Below are 16,628 nucleotides of genomic sequence, written 5' to 3' on the forward strand. Positions count from 1 at the left end.
GGCGCTGTGCAATCTGCTGTTTGTATCACGCTCAAACTTACAGCTTCCTCCTCTTGTGTCAAGGCTATTTGTATGCTTGCAGTTTTCTCCTTCCTTACGCCGATCACCACCCTGCCACCGTGAGCGATCCGCTCCACCCAGTCCTCATCCTGGGAAACATCGAAAAGGTTTAGTTTAATATTGCATACGTGTCCAGCATATCCTGAGTTAACAAACTCATTAAATTGATAATTTTGTCTGTGCAAATGCCAACTGTATACATTTTGGCACAGGTGTGTATTTTTTTTGAAATTTTACTATCCCCCCCCATCCCCCATCCCCCATCCCATCCCATTTCCTTTAATAAATCTATTTGACACTAGGTACACAAAATAGTTCCTCAGGACCTTTTGGACAATTTAAACCTATTAAAACTGCAATTTTTAATCTTTCATTCTGTTAGCAAGGCTTCAAACGTAAAAATTTTCCCAGATGGTGCCATTTCTCAGGTTTGGCTTATAAAACAAATACTCGCTTTATTCTGTTTTTCTGCTTCGGCATACTATAGAGCCAACTGGATAAATTATTCAGCTATAATTGTGTGGGTGTGTTGGTATGGATGTCAGAGTGTGGTTTGTATGTGTGTAATAAAAAAATGTGTGTGTGTGCGTTTATGTGCTTTTAATATTTGAGAGAAAGAAACTATACTGCAAATCACAAATCCAACCACTGTGTGTATCAGTGGAGTTTTGCTGCATCTAATGGAGAAAATGTGTTACTGCGCCCAAACAATATCTCACTGAAAGCTCTTTTTTTGGGATCTCAACCTCAAATTTGGAGCACAACTTGTTTAGATTTATGGCTTTGATTTTTGATTTTATATCAAATATTGTTCATAAACTTAAACCTCTATAACTTTTCACTTTTTAAACTTTTACTTTAACAATAATCTGCCGAGGGTCTTCTTTAAAATGAGGCCAAACTTAAGTGTGTGCAACCAAGCTTCAAAATTTTATGACAGTTTCTTGACACAGAAACTATGGACCTCTATGGTTTTTTGTCCTCTATGGACCTATGTGTAACTTTTTTTAATTGACGCACAAGGGTTAAAGTAGATGAACTTACGGTCAATCCTGTCACGGCTCCTGGACGCTGCATGTGCCGGAAGACCAAGAGCGCCTGGAGGTAATAGCGGTACAGCGTCTTGTCGGGGCTTGAGACCGCTGTGCCCGTCAGCAGATCCCCGTGGATCCTGAGAAAGTCTGACTTCGCAACTGTTAAAATCCTCTGGCAATCTTTAATGCTGGGAGCTCTATCTGTTACGTTGAGGTAGAATCAAAGGAGGAAGCAGGATCCAAATCCACATGCAGCACTTTATTAAATAAACCCAGAACTTCACAGATGCAGACAGACTCAAGATCAGGACTCAGGAACAGAACAACATTCAACATCAAGAACCCACAAACACTGAAACAAGACACAGGGCTTAAATACACAGACAGACCAGCTAAACAAGATAACAAGGGGGCGTGGCTAATGAAAAACACCTGGGAAAACTAATCAACATAACGGGGAACTGCTAAACATAGAATGAGACAGGGGCTGCACGTACCGGAGGAAACGGGACACGTTGTCAACCTGTGAAGAAGGACGTGAGAAAGAAGTGTCAGCATTAAGATCATTAAAAGAAAGAAGAGCTACGGAACATAAGCCACATTTCCATTACCCTTCAAATCGCACAAACTGAAATTGTGAATTGAAAATACGCCCAATGGAAACGTGTCAATTTCGAAAAAACTCCCATATATATAAAAAAAAAAGTTAACGCTTGCATGAGGTGGTTTTTCAGGCAGTTCGAAAAAGGAATATTTCGTAAAACTGCAATGGAAACAGTTTTTGCGCATTTACAGGTCAGCTGACGTAGATGATGCGGTGTGTTTGGACAGAAGACGAGACAGATTTCTTCATTAAACTCATAAAAGACAAAAGAATTACAGGAATACTGGATTCTAAACAACAAAGAAATGCCACAGTTTATCAAGAGATTGAAGCAGAAATTAGTGGTCAACCGATATATCGCCAAGGCCGATGTGTTGGAAGCGGGACTTTTATTTTGACGGGTGGCGCTGAGAACACCAGCGCCTGCTCACACAGCGCTCACTCACATTCTCCGTCTTCATTAGTTTACGATCTCTGTCAGTCATATCTAATACTTTGTTAGACAGAACTGGTAAAAAGTAAAGCGTTGCTTTTATATTATTTGTAACAGAAAAGGCAAACAATCAGGCTAAAATACTTTCATTTACCGTCAACATTCAGCAAATGTGCATCTACATCATTTAATCAAATCTCTGAATATCTAATAAACATTTAATTTCATTGCAGATTTAATGGAATCCAGCTGTGATATCTTGTGAAGTGTGCATAAACGTGTTAGGGACGGTCGGTCCGTGTGAAGTGAGTGAATGTGAACAGAAGATCAGCTTCACAGGAGACACGATCGAAAAAATTTAAATCCTTCATTTTAAAATATGCTGTGCTATATCCAGTTGCCCACTGTGTCATATTCATATCGTTTTCACTGTGTGCTGTATGTAATATTAGTGTTACCTTGTCTTTATTTGAAAAAATATGATTACCAGTGCGCACAATATTACCAGATTACTGAGTGCAATGTTACAGTGTTTACTTCCTTTTTATTCACATATTCATATATTTTTAAACAATTACTTTATTTGTGAAAAATACTGTAATAGGATTGCAGATTCAAGAAGTTGCCATCTAAAGTATAAGCATGTTTATTTTAAGGATTTGTTTTCTAATTTATTTATATTTTATTAAATATTGATTAAAATAAATATAAAGTATAGGCTATATAAAAATACCGGCTTTACATCGGCCACCCTGCTCTCTAAGATATCGGCATCGGCCATCAAAAAAACTATATCGGTCGACGACCACTAGCAGAAATGAGGGAGAAACACCCAGAAACTCCTCATATGTGCCGCTCAAGTATAAAAGGCCTAACTTTCCATTAATGCTTGGAAAACACGCCTACGTCTCTTTCCATTAAAATGATGGCTAATGCGACGACTGAGATATACTATGATAATAAACACTCATCATGATATTAAATACAGCGTACTGTGCAGAATCTGTGCATTTCTGGCTTACTTGAACACGCACGTCACTATACGCAACAATAACGGCACGCTTGTTCATTTGCATGGAAGCAATAGTGAAGATTAAAAAGCATTTGGTTATCAGAAAAGACATTATTTTCCAACATTTTTTTATGTTCTTTCTACTGTATTGATCTGTCCAGCTAAAACACATTTGTGGTGAAAATGATGAGGATGAAAGAGGAAGGGAGGAGATGCTGGATGACAGGATTTTGTTTGAACAAGAAATGAATGTATGAAATCCAAATTCTAGAATATATACTGTATATACAGTACTGTGCAAAAGTCTTAGGCATGTTAATAGCATCTCGGAGACGTTCCCGCAATTCTTCTGGATTTAGTCTGTCTCAGTTTCTTCATGTAATCACAGACGGACTCGATGATGGTGAGATCAGATCATACCGGCTGTTGTCAGACTCCTTGTGCATACACAAATCTCACTGGATTATTATAATTAATGGCAAAAACAATGTTTGGAAATGTAAACTGATATTTCCTACTGACACACTACAGCAAAAGATATAAAAAACTGACTTAAAACCATTTTATTAACATGCTTAAGACTTGTGCACAGTACTGTATATATATGAAACTTTGTTTTTTGGGCTAGTAGAACTTCTGAATGGCCGCTATATTTTAGTTGCATCGATTAATAGAAAAGCCGGCATTTCGCAATCGTTTTTTTAATGACATTTATTGCAAAAGTTGAGCGTGTGAAGTGAAACGGGTGAAGAGATCTCACCTTCGTCTGACAGTGGGAGACCCTGAGTGACTTCATCAGGTGCTTCTTAAAGTCCACCAGGAGCTCGGCATTCGCCGGGAACTTGCCATACAGACCCGCCTCCTTCATCTTTATCCTCACGGAAGAGGTTTGGGTTGAAGGAGGATCTCTATCGGTCGTGTCCGAGTCACTGTCAGGATCCAGGGCCGTGTGGGACTCCTGAGGCTGGTTCGTGATGAAGAAACCCCGGCACAGAAGCTCCTTCACCATGACGGTCCGGGAGTGTGTGTCGGGAAGGATCTCACGGAGACACCTGTAATCCCAGGTCCTGTTGTTGAAGATCCACTCTCGACTGGAAGCCCTGGCCTTCTGAACCTCCTCCATTCGCTCTTCAGGTGTGCTGCCGTTTCTCATGCAAACCCTGGCCAGGTGAACGGGGAGGTTCTCCTGAGGCTTGTGGCACCGCAAGCAGTGCACGATATTACGGTCAGCAGATCTTCGAGAAAAAAGATATAATAAATGTGATTGAAAGAAAGTAAATGGGAAGCAGCAGAACAGAGCTATTAGCATTTATATTGTGAGTGGCTGGAATGATTGTTAAGGGGTGTAACGATACCCTCAAGTCACGATTCGATACATCTCACGATACGATATTATTGCGATACTCCAAGACATATGATAAAAGGTAAACAACAAATGTGCTGTTGATTAAAATGCTAAATTTGGTATTAAATTGGTGGAAATGAACAGGCTTGGACTTGGTGCTGAAACCCAAAGCACAGGACAATAGAGACGCCAGAATAACATAACAGAATAACGTCAGTGTCACTGACTAGATATATTTAAAATAATGTATAGGGCACTTTTACTGGTAACATCAGATATTTGGCATTATCAGGACACACACATATTCCCCCATTGCATTATTATACATTATATTCAACATTACATATAGCAGTTTAATGTAGTACTGACACTAAAACTCTGAAAACGTGAAACTTTTTTATACACAATACGTGAAACTTTTTTATACACAATACATATTGATCCTTTTTTTAGTGCGATATATTGTGACAACCCTATTGTTAAGGGGTGTGAAAGTGCACAGACTATGGTCAGTTAGTAAACCCCCACACGGTCTTTAATAATCTTATGAAAATTAACCAGGGTCTTTGAATAAAACCAAAAACCCGTGGTTAATATAGTTAAAGTCCCAAATGAACCATGGTTTTGACTTTTGAAACTTTAAAATCTAAATTGCTTTGATTTAAAACATTGTTAACCTATGGTTTATCTTAAACTCTACATACAGTCAGGGATGGGCAGTATTTCAGATACATGTATTTAAAATACGCATTTGAAATACAAAATACTATTTTGTACTTTAAAGCCTTTGGAAAAAAATTATAATTTGTATTTAAATACATTTAAGATGAATATATTTGTATTTTCAAAATACATAAAATACTTTTTGCCAGTCAACCTCTTTATCAGAGTATTGATTTTGTGCATCAACTAGTTCAGACATTCACTAGCTCAGCATTGGATCAGAGATTTTTTGTTGTTGTTGGAATAAGGTGAGAATGTCATGATTAATTCTACTTGTTGATTAAAGTTAAAATAGTGCATTATTCACTTCAGTTAACATGAAAGAATAAAAGAGCACAGACAAGTGGGAAAATAGCGTTAGCCAATCAGTCTTGACCGGTTGTTGATTTTTATCAACTAGCTTGTCAAACGTGTTTAAAGCATCACTGCATGTTAGGGCTGGGTGATATGACACTATCATAGTGATGATATAAAGTGTGAATTGATGGAACTTTTTCTAAATCGTTTACATAGATGGGCCTATGTGTGGGGTAAGCAAATTTATCCGTGCAGCTTTTAGTGGACAGGAATTACTGGAAAATTACGTTGGAGTGGAAAAAGAAACACTGATGAATGATACTCCACAAACATCTTCAGCTTTTAGTTTTATTGTACATAAAAAAAGTTTTGTTTTTTAATTAAAAAGGGGTAAATAGTGTCAAATGAATTTAAATTAATTCTAATTTTAAATTTTAGATACACTTTCTAATTTTAATAAACTTAATGAAACAAATAAACTTTACATAAAATAAACATACCTGCTTTAATGCTTTAAAAGCATTGCAACAACAACAAAAAGAAAAGAAAAAAAACTCAAAAGAGTTTGAAATTCAGTTTATGCTGTGGAATCAAAACTGATATTGAGAATTGTGAAACCATGATATTGTTACTGTGAAGTAAAATTGGTCATATCGCCCATCCATATTCTTTGCTAGATAGCAGAAAAGGTTCCCACAGTTTTACATACAGTATGATTTTTTTAATAGTGTTCACCACAAATAATTGTAACCAGACATAAGTATATAAATGGCTGCTATTTTGCATAAGTTTATTTGTAATTGCAAGAAAGAAAGAAAGAAAGAAAGAAAGAAAGAAAGAAAGAAAGAAAGAAAGAAAGAAAGAAAGAAAGAAAGAAAGAAAGAAAGAAAGAAAGAAAGAAAGAAAGAAAGAAAGAAAGAAAGAAAGAAAGAAAGGGCAGAGATGTGGTTAGGAATGTAAAGTCAGTAGGTCTGTGTAGTTTCTTCATTCACTGTGACCTATCCCTGCACTGGATGGCCAATTTCACATGTATTTTCAAAATACAAAATGCTGTATTTGTATTTTAAATACATTTTTTCACACAGTATTTTGTATTTGTATTTTAAATACATTTCCATGTATTTATGCCCATCTCTGCATACAGTAACATCAGATTAAACTAAAACCCTAATTCAGATGCAACCAACATAACGTCTGCTCTCTGACCTTAAATAGATAGTTCACCCAAAAATGATTTGTTCTAAACTTAAATGAGTTTCTTTTTTCTGTTGAACACAAAAGAAGATATTTAAAAAATTGTTGGGAACCAGTTGATGGCACCCATTGACTTCCATAGTAGGAAAGAAAAAATACTATGGAAGTCAATGGGAAGTAGAAACTGTCTGGTTACCAACAGTCTTCAAAATATCTTCTTTTATGTTCAACAGAAGAAAGAAACTCGTAAAGGTTTGGGAACAACACGAGGGTGAGTTAGTAACGAAAACATTTTCATTTTATTATCCATTTAATAGTTTATTCTTGGATAAATGACTTCTCAAAAGCAAAAAACATCTCTGAAGGAAATACTAATAACACAAGCCTCACCTCCTCTGATCTCGTTCAGCCATTCTCACAGTTACAGCAAGAAAAGTATCTAATGCAGGAGAAGAGTTTGTTGACGAAAGAACATGTTTAGAGCCATTTCTTCTTCTTCTTCTTCTTCTTCTTCTTCTTCGGAATGTGTAAACCTGTGATCTCACCTCTTGCATTTCTGTCAGTTGTGCCAATGTGGGCAGGGCTTAGTTAACCTGTAGTGATGTCACTGAAGCTGAGCCAATAAGAAGAACCAAAGGCGTGGCCAGACAAGTGTCACTCTTACTAACATTAACAGGATTGATCGATGTACAACACTTATATTTAAGATCAAAATCAACAGAGTATTTAGAGTCTCGTTTGCACTCATAAGAAAAAAGCGAGCTGGTATCGCCGGCGATACCGCCAACCCCGGGGGGTTAAGGGAGAGTTCGCTTGTGCAATCGCAGCACTCTGTGGAATTGTAAGTTGTAATATTTTTTTTAATTTTGTGATATATATCTGATTGATCTCATATAGGATGCATTTGGCTGAGTTAATGAGCGCTGCAGTAAAGCGCTTCACTGTAGGCCTACTGGTGGTCATCTCTTCAGCACGAGCGCTCAAACAGCAATGCAGAACACACTTCATTGTACCGGTGATGATTTTTAATATTACTGTAATATTAAAAAGTTGAATATGTTTTCAAAAACACTGATGCTTTATTATTCATAACAAGTACTTTTATTGTTCTTGTATCATTTTCATCAACAATATGGTTTGAGTAAAATCATTCCCGTATTGTCCGGGCGGAGGCCATTTCATTTTATTTATCCATGGCATTTGTATTTTGATTCTTTATATGTAGCCTAAGTAATGTTGTCCAATAACTTGTTTGCATTTTATTTCATTTTATTTATTATTATTATTATTATTATTATTTGTACACTCAAAAAAAAAATTTGTCTAAAAATAAGATTTATGTATTTGAATTGCATAACAAATTTCCATGCATTTGGATTACATAGTTTTAACATAAACCAATCAATAATCTGAATGTGATTCATATTTTTAAGTCATATCTATAAGTCATATCTAAATGAAACAGATAAGATTTATGTAATTGTATTAATAAACTGAATGTGATTTATATTTGTCAGTCGTATGTAAATGAAACAGGTAAGATTTATGTAATAGTACACAGAAAAACGCCCATGTTAAATCAACACTGCTCAGTGTTCATATGTGTGCACACTACAGAGGTAAAGCGGTCTTGAAGTTAATGAGATAATTAACTGATGATTGAGCATTAATTATGAACACCTGCTGTTAACAAGCAGAATCACTGAAGGAAAGAGAAACACAAGAACTACAACTGACTTCAGCCACAGCTAAAGGAAGACATTAAATCTGTGAAGATCTCAGCAGAGGAGGATTAAACAACTCCACAAACAGAATTACCAGCTTCACTTATTACTAACCAGACTGACTTTATTTCATTTCCGTTTGAATGAAAACAATAGGTGTATTTTTAAGTCACCATGATGGTGGTTAGCGTTTGCTTTAGTTGGACTCTTGACCCTATAAGGCAATAGATGTTTTGGTAAAACTTCACAATACATATGTTATTGCATTAACTAACATTAACTAACAGAGATAAAAAACTTTTGTTAATGTGAGTTAATAAAATATGTGAGTTCATGTTAGACACTGGATCCTAAAATGTCTTGGAAAATGTTGAGATTAACGTTAAGTAAGATAAACGTTAAGTAAATCCTGTAGAAGTATTGTTCATTCATTGTTAGTTCATGTTAACTAATACTAACAAGATGAAACCTCTTTGTAAAGTGTTGCCATTTTTTTATAAAGAAAGTTGGAAATATGAATGTAAAATTAATTTGAAAAGTTAAGGAATCTTACACTGGTTCAAACTAGGCCACTGTACTGTATATGTTTGATTTATGTTGAAGTGTTTGGGACATTGGCTTTAAATGATGTGCGTTTCATTTTTGTAATCAGGCTTTCAAAGTATATCAAATTTTGGATTTAGATTCATCGGCTAATATATCAGATATCGGCTTTCAAATATAAAGAATGATCAGTTATCGAAATCGGCCCAAATGTTCATATCGCTGTATCCCGAATTTGATTACCAAAAAACCAATACCTTCTGTACATCTCTGACTTCTGACTGGGACGGGGACGGACTCTTCATTTCGAGAGTGGAGGGTTCAACCTCACAGAGAGTCTACAAAACATCACATTAGACATGAAACAGTGGTGTAAATATGTGAACACTAGATCTCACAGATGTCTCTGCTTCGTTTGCTCGTTCTTTTCCAGCACAACTCTCACTTACCTTGTCTAGTCCCACAGTAAGAGCAGCACAATCACTGCCTGATGACAACTGGCTCTTATGGCTCATCTGAGAATATGAAATTAAGCGTTACATACAGAAACACTTCACCTAAGAGTTTTAAAAAAGCATAATAAATGGAATATATAAGGGATAATGTACAGTCAGTCAGTCAGTCAGTCAGTAATTAATACAAAATAAACACAGACAGGATAATAAGGGTCCTGATACACAGCTATCTATCACTAAATATTTGCACATGAAATACTGATTTGAGATAATATAGACCTACAAGATTACAAAATAGTTCAAGTTTTCAAATCATCATTTCAATATTTAAATGTTACCACAAGGTAATGTTCACGGCTTTTATGCATCACATTACATGTGTTTTCATTACAGTGTGTCAGGTTGTGTGTAGCTTTACACCAGTTTTATGAGGACACCGTTTTATGAGGACATCATAAGGACATCATAAGAGCATGTTCCTGATGTTTGACTTGACAGGAGAATCTCAGTGTGTTGTGTAAGTTTGACAGAATCCTGGTCTACGAGGACACTAGCTTTACTGGGACACTGGTAACTAGATACATTTGGACGGCACTGAGTTCAAGTGTGTGTATGTATGAGAGTGATATGAGACATTGCGCCTGTGCTAGATGTACAGTAAGTGATCGTGACTCACTTCTTACACACACAATCATAATTCAGTGACTGATAACTGTGGCAAATAATCTGTTTCTGAGGAACACTGGTAATTTCTTTAAGGAATAACTCAGTTATTACATTAACTTCTTGGATACCTTTAGAGTTGCTGTATCTTGTTCAGGTTTCATCGGATTCTTCTCAGTTATCATCTGAAAAAAAAGTAGTATAAAAATATAAAAAAGACAAATAAATACTAATTTTAGTATTACTTATTGAAAGCCAATTTCAACAGAGGTTGCTATTTTCTACCAACTTCTTCAATGATTATATTTAATCTAACAAGCACAAATAGTTTTTGATATTGGTATTAGCCACAATGAGCTGTGAATTATGGGTTATCAGTATCGATCCTAATATTCCATTATGTGTGTCCAGGTAAAACTAGTGTCCTCATAGACCAGGATTCTGTCAAACTTACACAACACACTGAGATTCTCCTGTCAAGTTAAACATCAGGAACATGCTCTTATAATGATGTCCTCATAAAACAGGTGTAAGACACACACAACCTGACACACTGTAATAAACATGCATGTAATGTGATGCATTAAAGCCATGAACATTAACTTGTAGGGCTGCACAATGTATTGCTTTATGATCATTCATACCTATCTGTGGTAGTGACATTGCAGTATAGGCCTCTGTGAAGTCAGGCTATGTAAAGACTCTGCCGTGTTATTTTACAGTTGATTACTCAATTTCTGTAGCTAAATGCTGTTAGACTTACCTGGAATATAATGAGGCATTGTTTATTTCACATCTTTGTTCATTTTTTTTATCTCTGCTTGCAATTTATTATTTTCTATGCAGATGCAAACCCCTACAAAATCACACCAATCATTCTAGAATGATTAATTATTTCCAAATTCAAGTCATTTGGTGAAATTGTTTTTCATATTGCATTATTTATTGCAGAAAAAAAAATAAAAAAATTGCAATACCGTGCAAGTCTATTACCTTGGGTAATTTTTAACCTTTAATATTACCTTTAATAATAAAACAAGTAAAATCATCACTGTAAATAACACATAATGTATCTGCTTTATTAAACAGTGTCACTTAAGCATGGAAACACTGAACTCACCTTTATAATGATTGCTGAATCTGCCCTGGAGCTCATCGGTGTCTGTCCTCCTCCAGATCTTGATCTTCTCCTTCACTGACTCACTTCAGCCATCATCTCATGTGTCTGCGCTCATAGAAAAAGACCCTCATTAATCATCATGACCATTGCATTTCATTTGACATATTATTCAAAAAGCTTGTTTTAAATAAATTGATCAATTATGGTATGGTCATACTTTATTATATGATATTTAAGGAATATGTTAATTGATGATAACTATTCATTCATAGATTTCATTCACAATTGATAAATGATATGCAATAATAGTGACAGTATTAATAAGACTGAATCAGACTGACAGTTCTAATAATATTCAGAGTATATGTTATTATAGTCAGGAGTAGAGCACATATTTGTGTCTTAATGTGTTTAAAGCAAGCAGAACTGTAGTAATATTAACAGTAGCATATCAGGATACTGTACTGGGTGAAACACCCTCCCCTTCACATACTGTAGTCATGACAACAACGCGTTATTATGATGGCTAGACTATTTTATGCGATCAGAAAAGGTAGCAGTTACAAATATAGTGCAATCGAAAACGAGTTTAAAATAACAAGCATCGCTGATTCCCTCATGTCAGTCTGTAAACCCTCATGACATTTTACTTTGTTTCCAAAACACCTTTTTTTCTGAAAAACAAAATTATATAATTAATCTTTTTATCATTTTGGCGAAATTTTATATTCATAAGACACGAATAACTCAAAAGAAACCCTCCTATATTGCCTTCTATAACACTGATCTAACAATATATTTTGAAACTCTTTCAAACATGAGATCACAAAATAAAAAAAAGTCTGTAAACAGAATCACTATAACGTTAGGTCCGCTAGCACCGTTAGCATCACGCGCTAGCTGCTTTCTAGCTGTAAAACGAGCAGCGAAGAGCATACAGAACATGCACAAACAAGCCAACCGGACCCACATGCTATTAGAGAAGGAATTAAACAACATTATAACTTACCTTTTGGATAACAGTTGCCTTCATCAGGTCCACAGATGTCTTCTCAGGTGCAGAGTTTCTGTCCAGTCCAAACAGGAAATGACCGTGACGAATGACTACGTTATTCTTATCATAATATAAAGCGGGATTTTATTTATTTATTTGTCATATATTTAATGCACAATTAATCCTATATTTAATGCACAATTAATAAATTACAGGCAAAAATACTTAAATAATTAGTATTGTATAATATTGTATAATAAGTGTTGCTTGAAGCTCCGCCCACTGGCGCCATCTTGTTTTCGTGATCTCCCGCCTACCGGTACCGATCTGACCAATCACTAAAGCTGATTAAAGCATTCGAAACTTTCTCGAAATAATGACTTAACATCTCATAATAATGAGAAACTTTCTCGAAATAATGACTTAACATCTCATAATAATGAGAGACTTTGTCGTAATAATGACTTATTTTCTCGCACTTCTACGCATGCGCAAAGCAGCGGAGCAGAAGGGCGCGCCGCACTAGCGACTTCCGCTGGTCAAAGCCCTGTAAATGCATCACAGCGGGGGCGCGCAAGATGGCGGCCGAGACAGTTGGCAATATACAAGGCTAAGGAAAGATAAATGATTTTCTCACCTTAAACGTTAAATTCGATCAGTGCAAACAACTGGAAATATATATTTATATTGTGGTCTTAATAAGAGGACGATTTTGATTCCTTTTTCAAGCGTGAGTTTTGATTTAAACAAACTATCTAGCACAGTTGTAAAAGAAAGAAAGAAAAGAGATCAAGGTAAAAAGACAAACAAAGACGCTTTCATTCACCACCGAGAACAGAGATGTGAATGAGGATGTTATGGAAGTTGTCAAAGCAGGTGATATACATACCTACACTAATTCAGAGGGAGGAGTTGTCCCTCTTCCTGAGTCAGCTCCGTAGCCTGGATGCCAGCCGAACTTAGCCCCGCCCACAACATTTTTTGGTCGGGAAGTTCGGTCTGGACTCATTCCGTTGAGGAGCTATTATGCCCGAACAAAAATTGTTCGGACCAATCAAATTGTTAGGGCGGGCTTTATACGATGATGGACAGATGAGCAACGTAACGTAATCATCCACGTCACCAACGAGCGCTTGGGTTGAATTCGTTTACAACACAGATGACTGCCGCTGGAGAATTGTTATTTCACGAGTTCACACTTACAAATAAGTCAGATAGAATAAATTCTATAAATTCTGTTATAGAAGATATCGACAGCGCATTCATTTTAAAAGAGGAACAGAGAACCACGATCAAGGCATTTGTCGATCGGAAACATGAATGAAAAACATACATCACTTACTCCGTTGCTCTGATTGGTTATAGGTCTATCCAATTGAGTGCAGAGGCATTTTCCTTCCTGGTTCGGTTGAAACACGCCCCATAATCAAAGCTCAATGGAGCAGTATCAGATTCACATTCTGACTAGAATCTGAGTATGACGACGTCAGGCTATCAGCTCCGTGCACTCCAGTCGCAAAAAAAGGTAAAGTTGAACCTACACTCTCCGAACTGCAAGATAACATCGTGAGGCTTGTAGCTGAAAAAATAAAAGAGAACGCGGACAATCTTGCAGGCCTGATAAAGAAAAATGCGGACACCATCGAAGCTTTAAAGGAATCATCAGAGTTTCTCTTCAACGAAGTTCAAGACATGAAAACAGAAATAAAAACGGTTAAAAATATAAGTGATGACCATCAGAAGAGAATTACAGGCCTGGAAGACAGATTGAATGACATGGAACGCTATCACAGAAGATGGAACTTGAGGCTGTATGGCTTGCCAGAGCAGGAAGGAGAAGATGTTAAACAGCGTGTGATTGACATCTGTAAGGCAGTCATTCAAGACCCAGAAGAGGATCTTCGCTCCCAAATTGATGTAAGCCACAGGATCGGGAGGAGAGAGGATGGTAAAACTCGACCGGTGATAACAAGATTTACATCAAGATCGACCAAAGAAAAGGTATGGAAATGCGCGAAGAATTCGGAATTTCTCAAAATAAAGAAGATAAAATTCGGCGAAGACTTGACCACGAAAGATAAAGAGACTCGCACTAAACTGTGGCCACAGATTAAAGAGGCACGGAAGCAAGGGAAGAGAGCCTTCTTCGTCGGAGCTAAAGCCAAAGCTAAAACCTCTGATGTGATCTAAAAGCAAAGTTGCCCATGGACTTTCGTTGAGAAGTTCAGTTGTATTCTAAAATACATCTAGTGATGTGCTGTTATATTTAATGTTTAACTGTTAAAAGGTCAGATTTGTAATCCCAAGTTTGCTCATTCTAATCAGTATTCAAAAGGTGAAGAAAATCATTTTCCCTTTTTGTTACACTTAAAACTCAAGGTTTTTTGTTTTTGTTTGTTTTAGTTAACTTGTTCTACTTTTCAATTTGTCTTTGTCATTTTATTCGCTTAATGTGAGGGGTATACGAGAACAGACTAAGAGGAAAGCTGTATTTTTATTTTGTAAAACTTTCAAGGCAGATTTTTATTTTCTTCAAGAAACACATTCTTTAGCTTCAGATTTTAATTTCTGGAAAAATCAGTGGGGAGACAATATCTGGATGGCTTATGGAAACAGTAAATCTGCTGGCGTTGCCATATTAAAGGGCTCCTTTCAGGGAAAAATCCTTAAAAATGTTGTTCATGATTTAGGAAGATGGGTTATTGTAGTTATTGAATTTATGGAGAATATTTTCATTTTGGGTAATATATATGGTCATAATAATAGTCATAGAAACACAGACCTTTTTGTAGAATTTGATGAACAAATAAATGCCTTATTAAATTCCTTCATCAACGCTAAATTAATTTTGGGAGGTGACTGGAACTGCATAAGTGACCCCATCATAGACTGTCAACCTCAAAGATCCTTAAGAGGCAATTATGGAGAGTTTAATAATCTATGTATGCATTTAAACTGTTGTGACATATGGAGATTAAAAAATCCACAGCAAATCCAGTTCACTTGGAATAACAAAGATTTATCTAAGAGATCCAGGATTGACTTCTGGCTTATTTCAAATGAGTTACTAGACAGTGTGGAAGAAACCAAAATAGAACCCTCAGTATTTTCTGATCATAATATGATTACTTTAGTATTATGTATAAGGGGTCAATCAATAAAATATAAACCAAATTATTGGAAATTAAATAATACACTTTTGAGTGATAAAATCTTCAAAGAAAAAGCCAAAAAAATCATAAATGAAAATTTGATAGAAGCAAAAAAAGACAAAATATATGGCAAACATTGGGAATATACAAAATTTCAGATCCGTAATATGGCCATTGAAAGGGCAAAAGAATTATCTAAGGAAAAAAGATTGAGACAAGATAGAATACTCAAGGGAATAATTTATATCTATGAAAAAAATGAGCAATCACAAGCTGACATCAATACTTTATTTGAATTACAAGCTGAATTGGACAATATCTATCAAAATTTGGCACAGGGAGCCTTTATTCGTTCTAGGCGAAAATGGATAGAACATGGTGAAAGGAATACAAAATATTTTCATAATTTAGAAAAAAGAAATGTTAGTGTTAACAGTATTTATAAACTTAGAATTAATGATCAGATCTCTGAAAACTCCTCAAAAATGTCAAATTTTGTGGAAGATTTTTATAAAAAACGATATTCCGAACACAACAGTTGTCAGAGCTCATTTTTCCTCTCATGTATAAAAAGTGTGGCTCAAGGTATTGATGAAACTCAGAAGGACATTTGTGATCAAGACATATCCCTAGAAGAACTTAAAAAGAACATTATAAGCTAAAAGATAATAAATCCCCAGGGAATGATGGCCTAACAGGTGAATTTTATAAAGCATTTCAAGATTACATTTCTGAATTCTTATTATTAGTTTTTAAGGAGGCTATAGAAACCTGTAGGCTTCCCCCGACTATGTGTCAAGGCTAAATTACATTATTACCTAAACCCAATAAGGATTGCTTGCTTCTTGACAACTGGAGGCCTATAACCTTAATTAATAATGATGCAAAATTGTTGGCTCATATTTTTGCGCAAAGAATAAAGTTGTGCTTAGATACAATAATAGATGACAGTCAGTCTGGTTTTATGCAGTCCGTTCCTATTTCTGTTGGTCATGCAAACCATGGCTCTATGTATACATTACGATTCGTTTCAAGGCATCAAAATTATGGAAAAAGAAATGAAATGTTGTCAGCTAGCTGATGATACAGCTATTTTTTTAAAAGACAAATCACAGGTTAAAAAAGTTATAGAGTGTCTCAATGTATTTTCTAAAGCTTCAGGTTTATCTTTAAATGTTAAAAAATGTACTCTTTTTCCACTTAAAAACAATGATATTCCCTTAACTGAATTTGAAGGTATTCCAGTTAGGGAGGAAGTTACGAACCTTGGTATCA

At 35.7% G+C, this 16,628-nt stretch overlaps 1 protein-coding gene across 1 annotated transcript; it reads right to left on the minus strand.

The window, feature by feature from the left end:
• Positions 1-1,110: 1,110 nt before the first annotated feature.
• LOC309491710 (uncharacterized protein) lies at positions 1,111-16,313 on the minus strand. Its single transcript, XM_082190746.1, has 9 exons — positions 12,839-16,313; positions 12,217-12,321; positions 11,208-11,312; positions 10,219-10,272; positions 9,419-9,484; positions 9,227-9,307; positions 3,904-4,378; positions 1,592-1,617; positions 1,111-1,446 (listed from the first exon to the last, which is right to left on the minus strand). The coding sequence occupies exons 6-9, from the start codon at positions 9,235-9,237 to the stop codon at positions 1,299-1,301; spliced, it is 660 nt and encodes a 219-aa protein (XP_082046872.1). The 5' UTR covers positions 9,238-9,307; positions 9,419-9,484; positions 10,219-10,272; positions 11,208-11,312; positions 12,217-12,321; positions 12,839-16,313; the 3' UTR covers positions 1,111-1,298.
• Positions 16,314-16,628: the final 315 nt, after the last annotated feature.

Source organism: Leuciscus leuciscus (genome assembly GCF_965113295.1).
Source record: "Leuciscus leuciscus genome assembly, contig: HAP1_SCAFFOLD_459, whole genome shotgun sequence".
Lineage (NCBI taxonomy): Eukaryota > Metazoa > Chordata > Actinopteri > Cypriniformes > Leuciscidae > Leuciscus > Leuciscus leuciscus.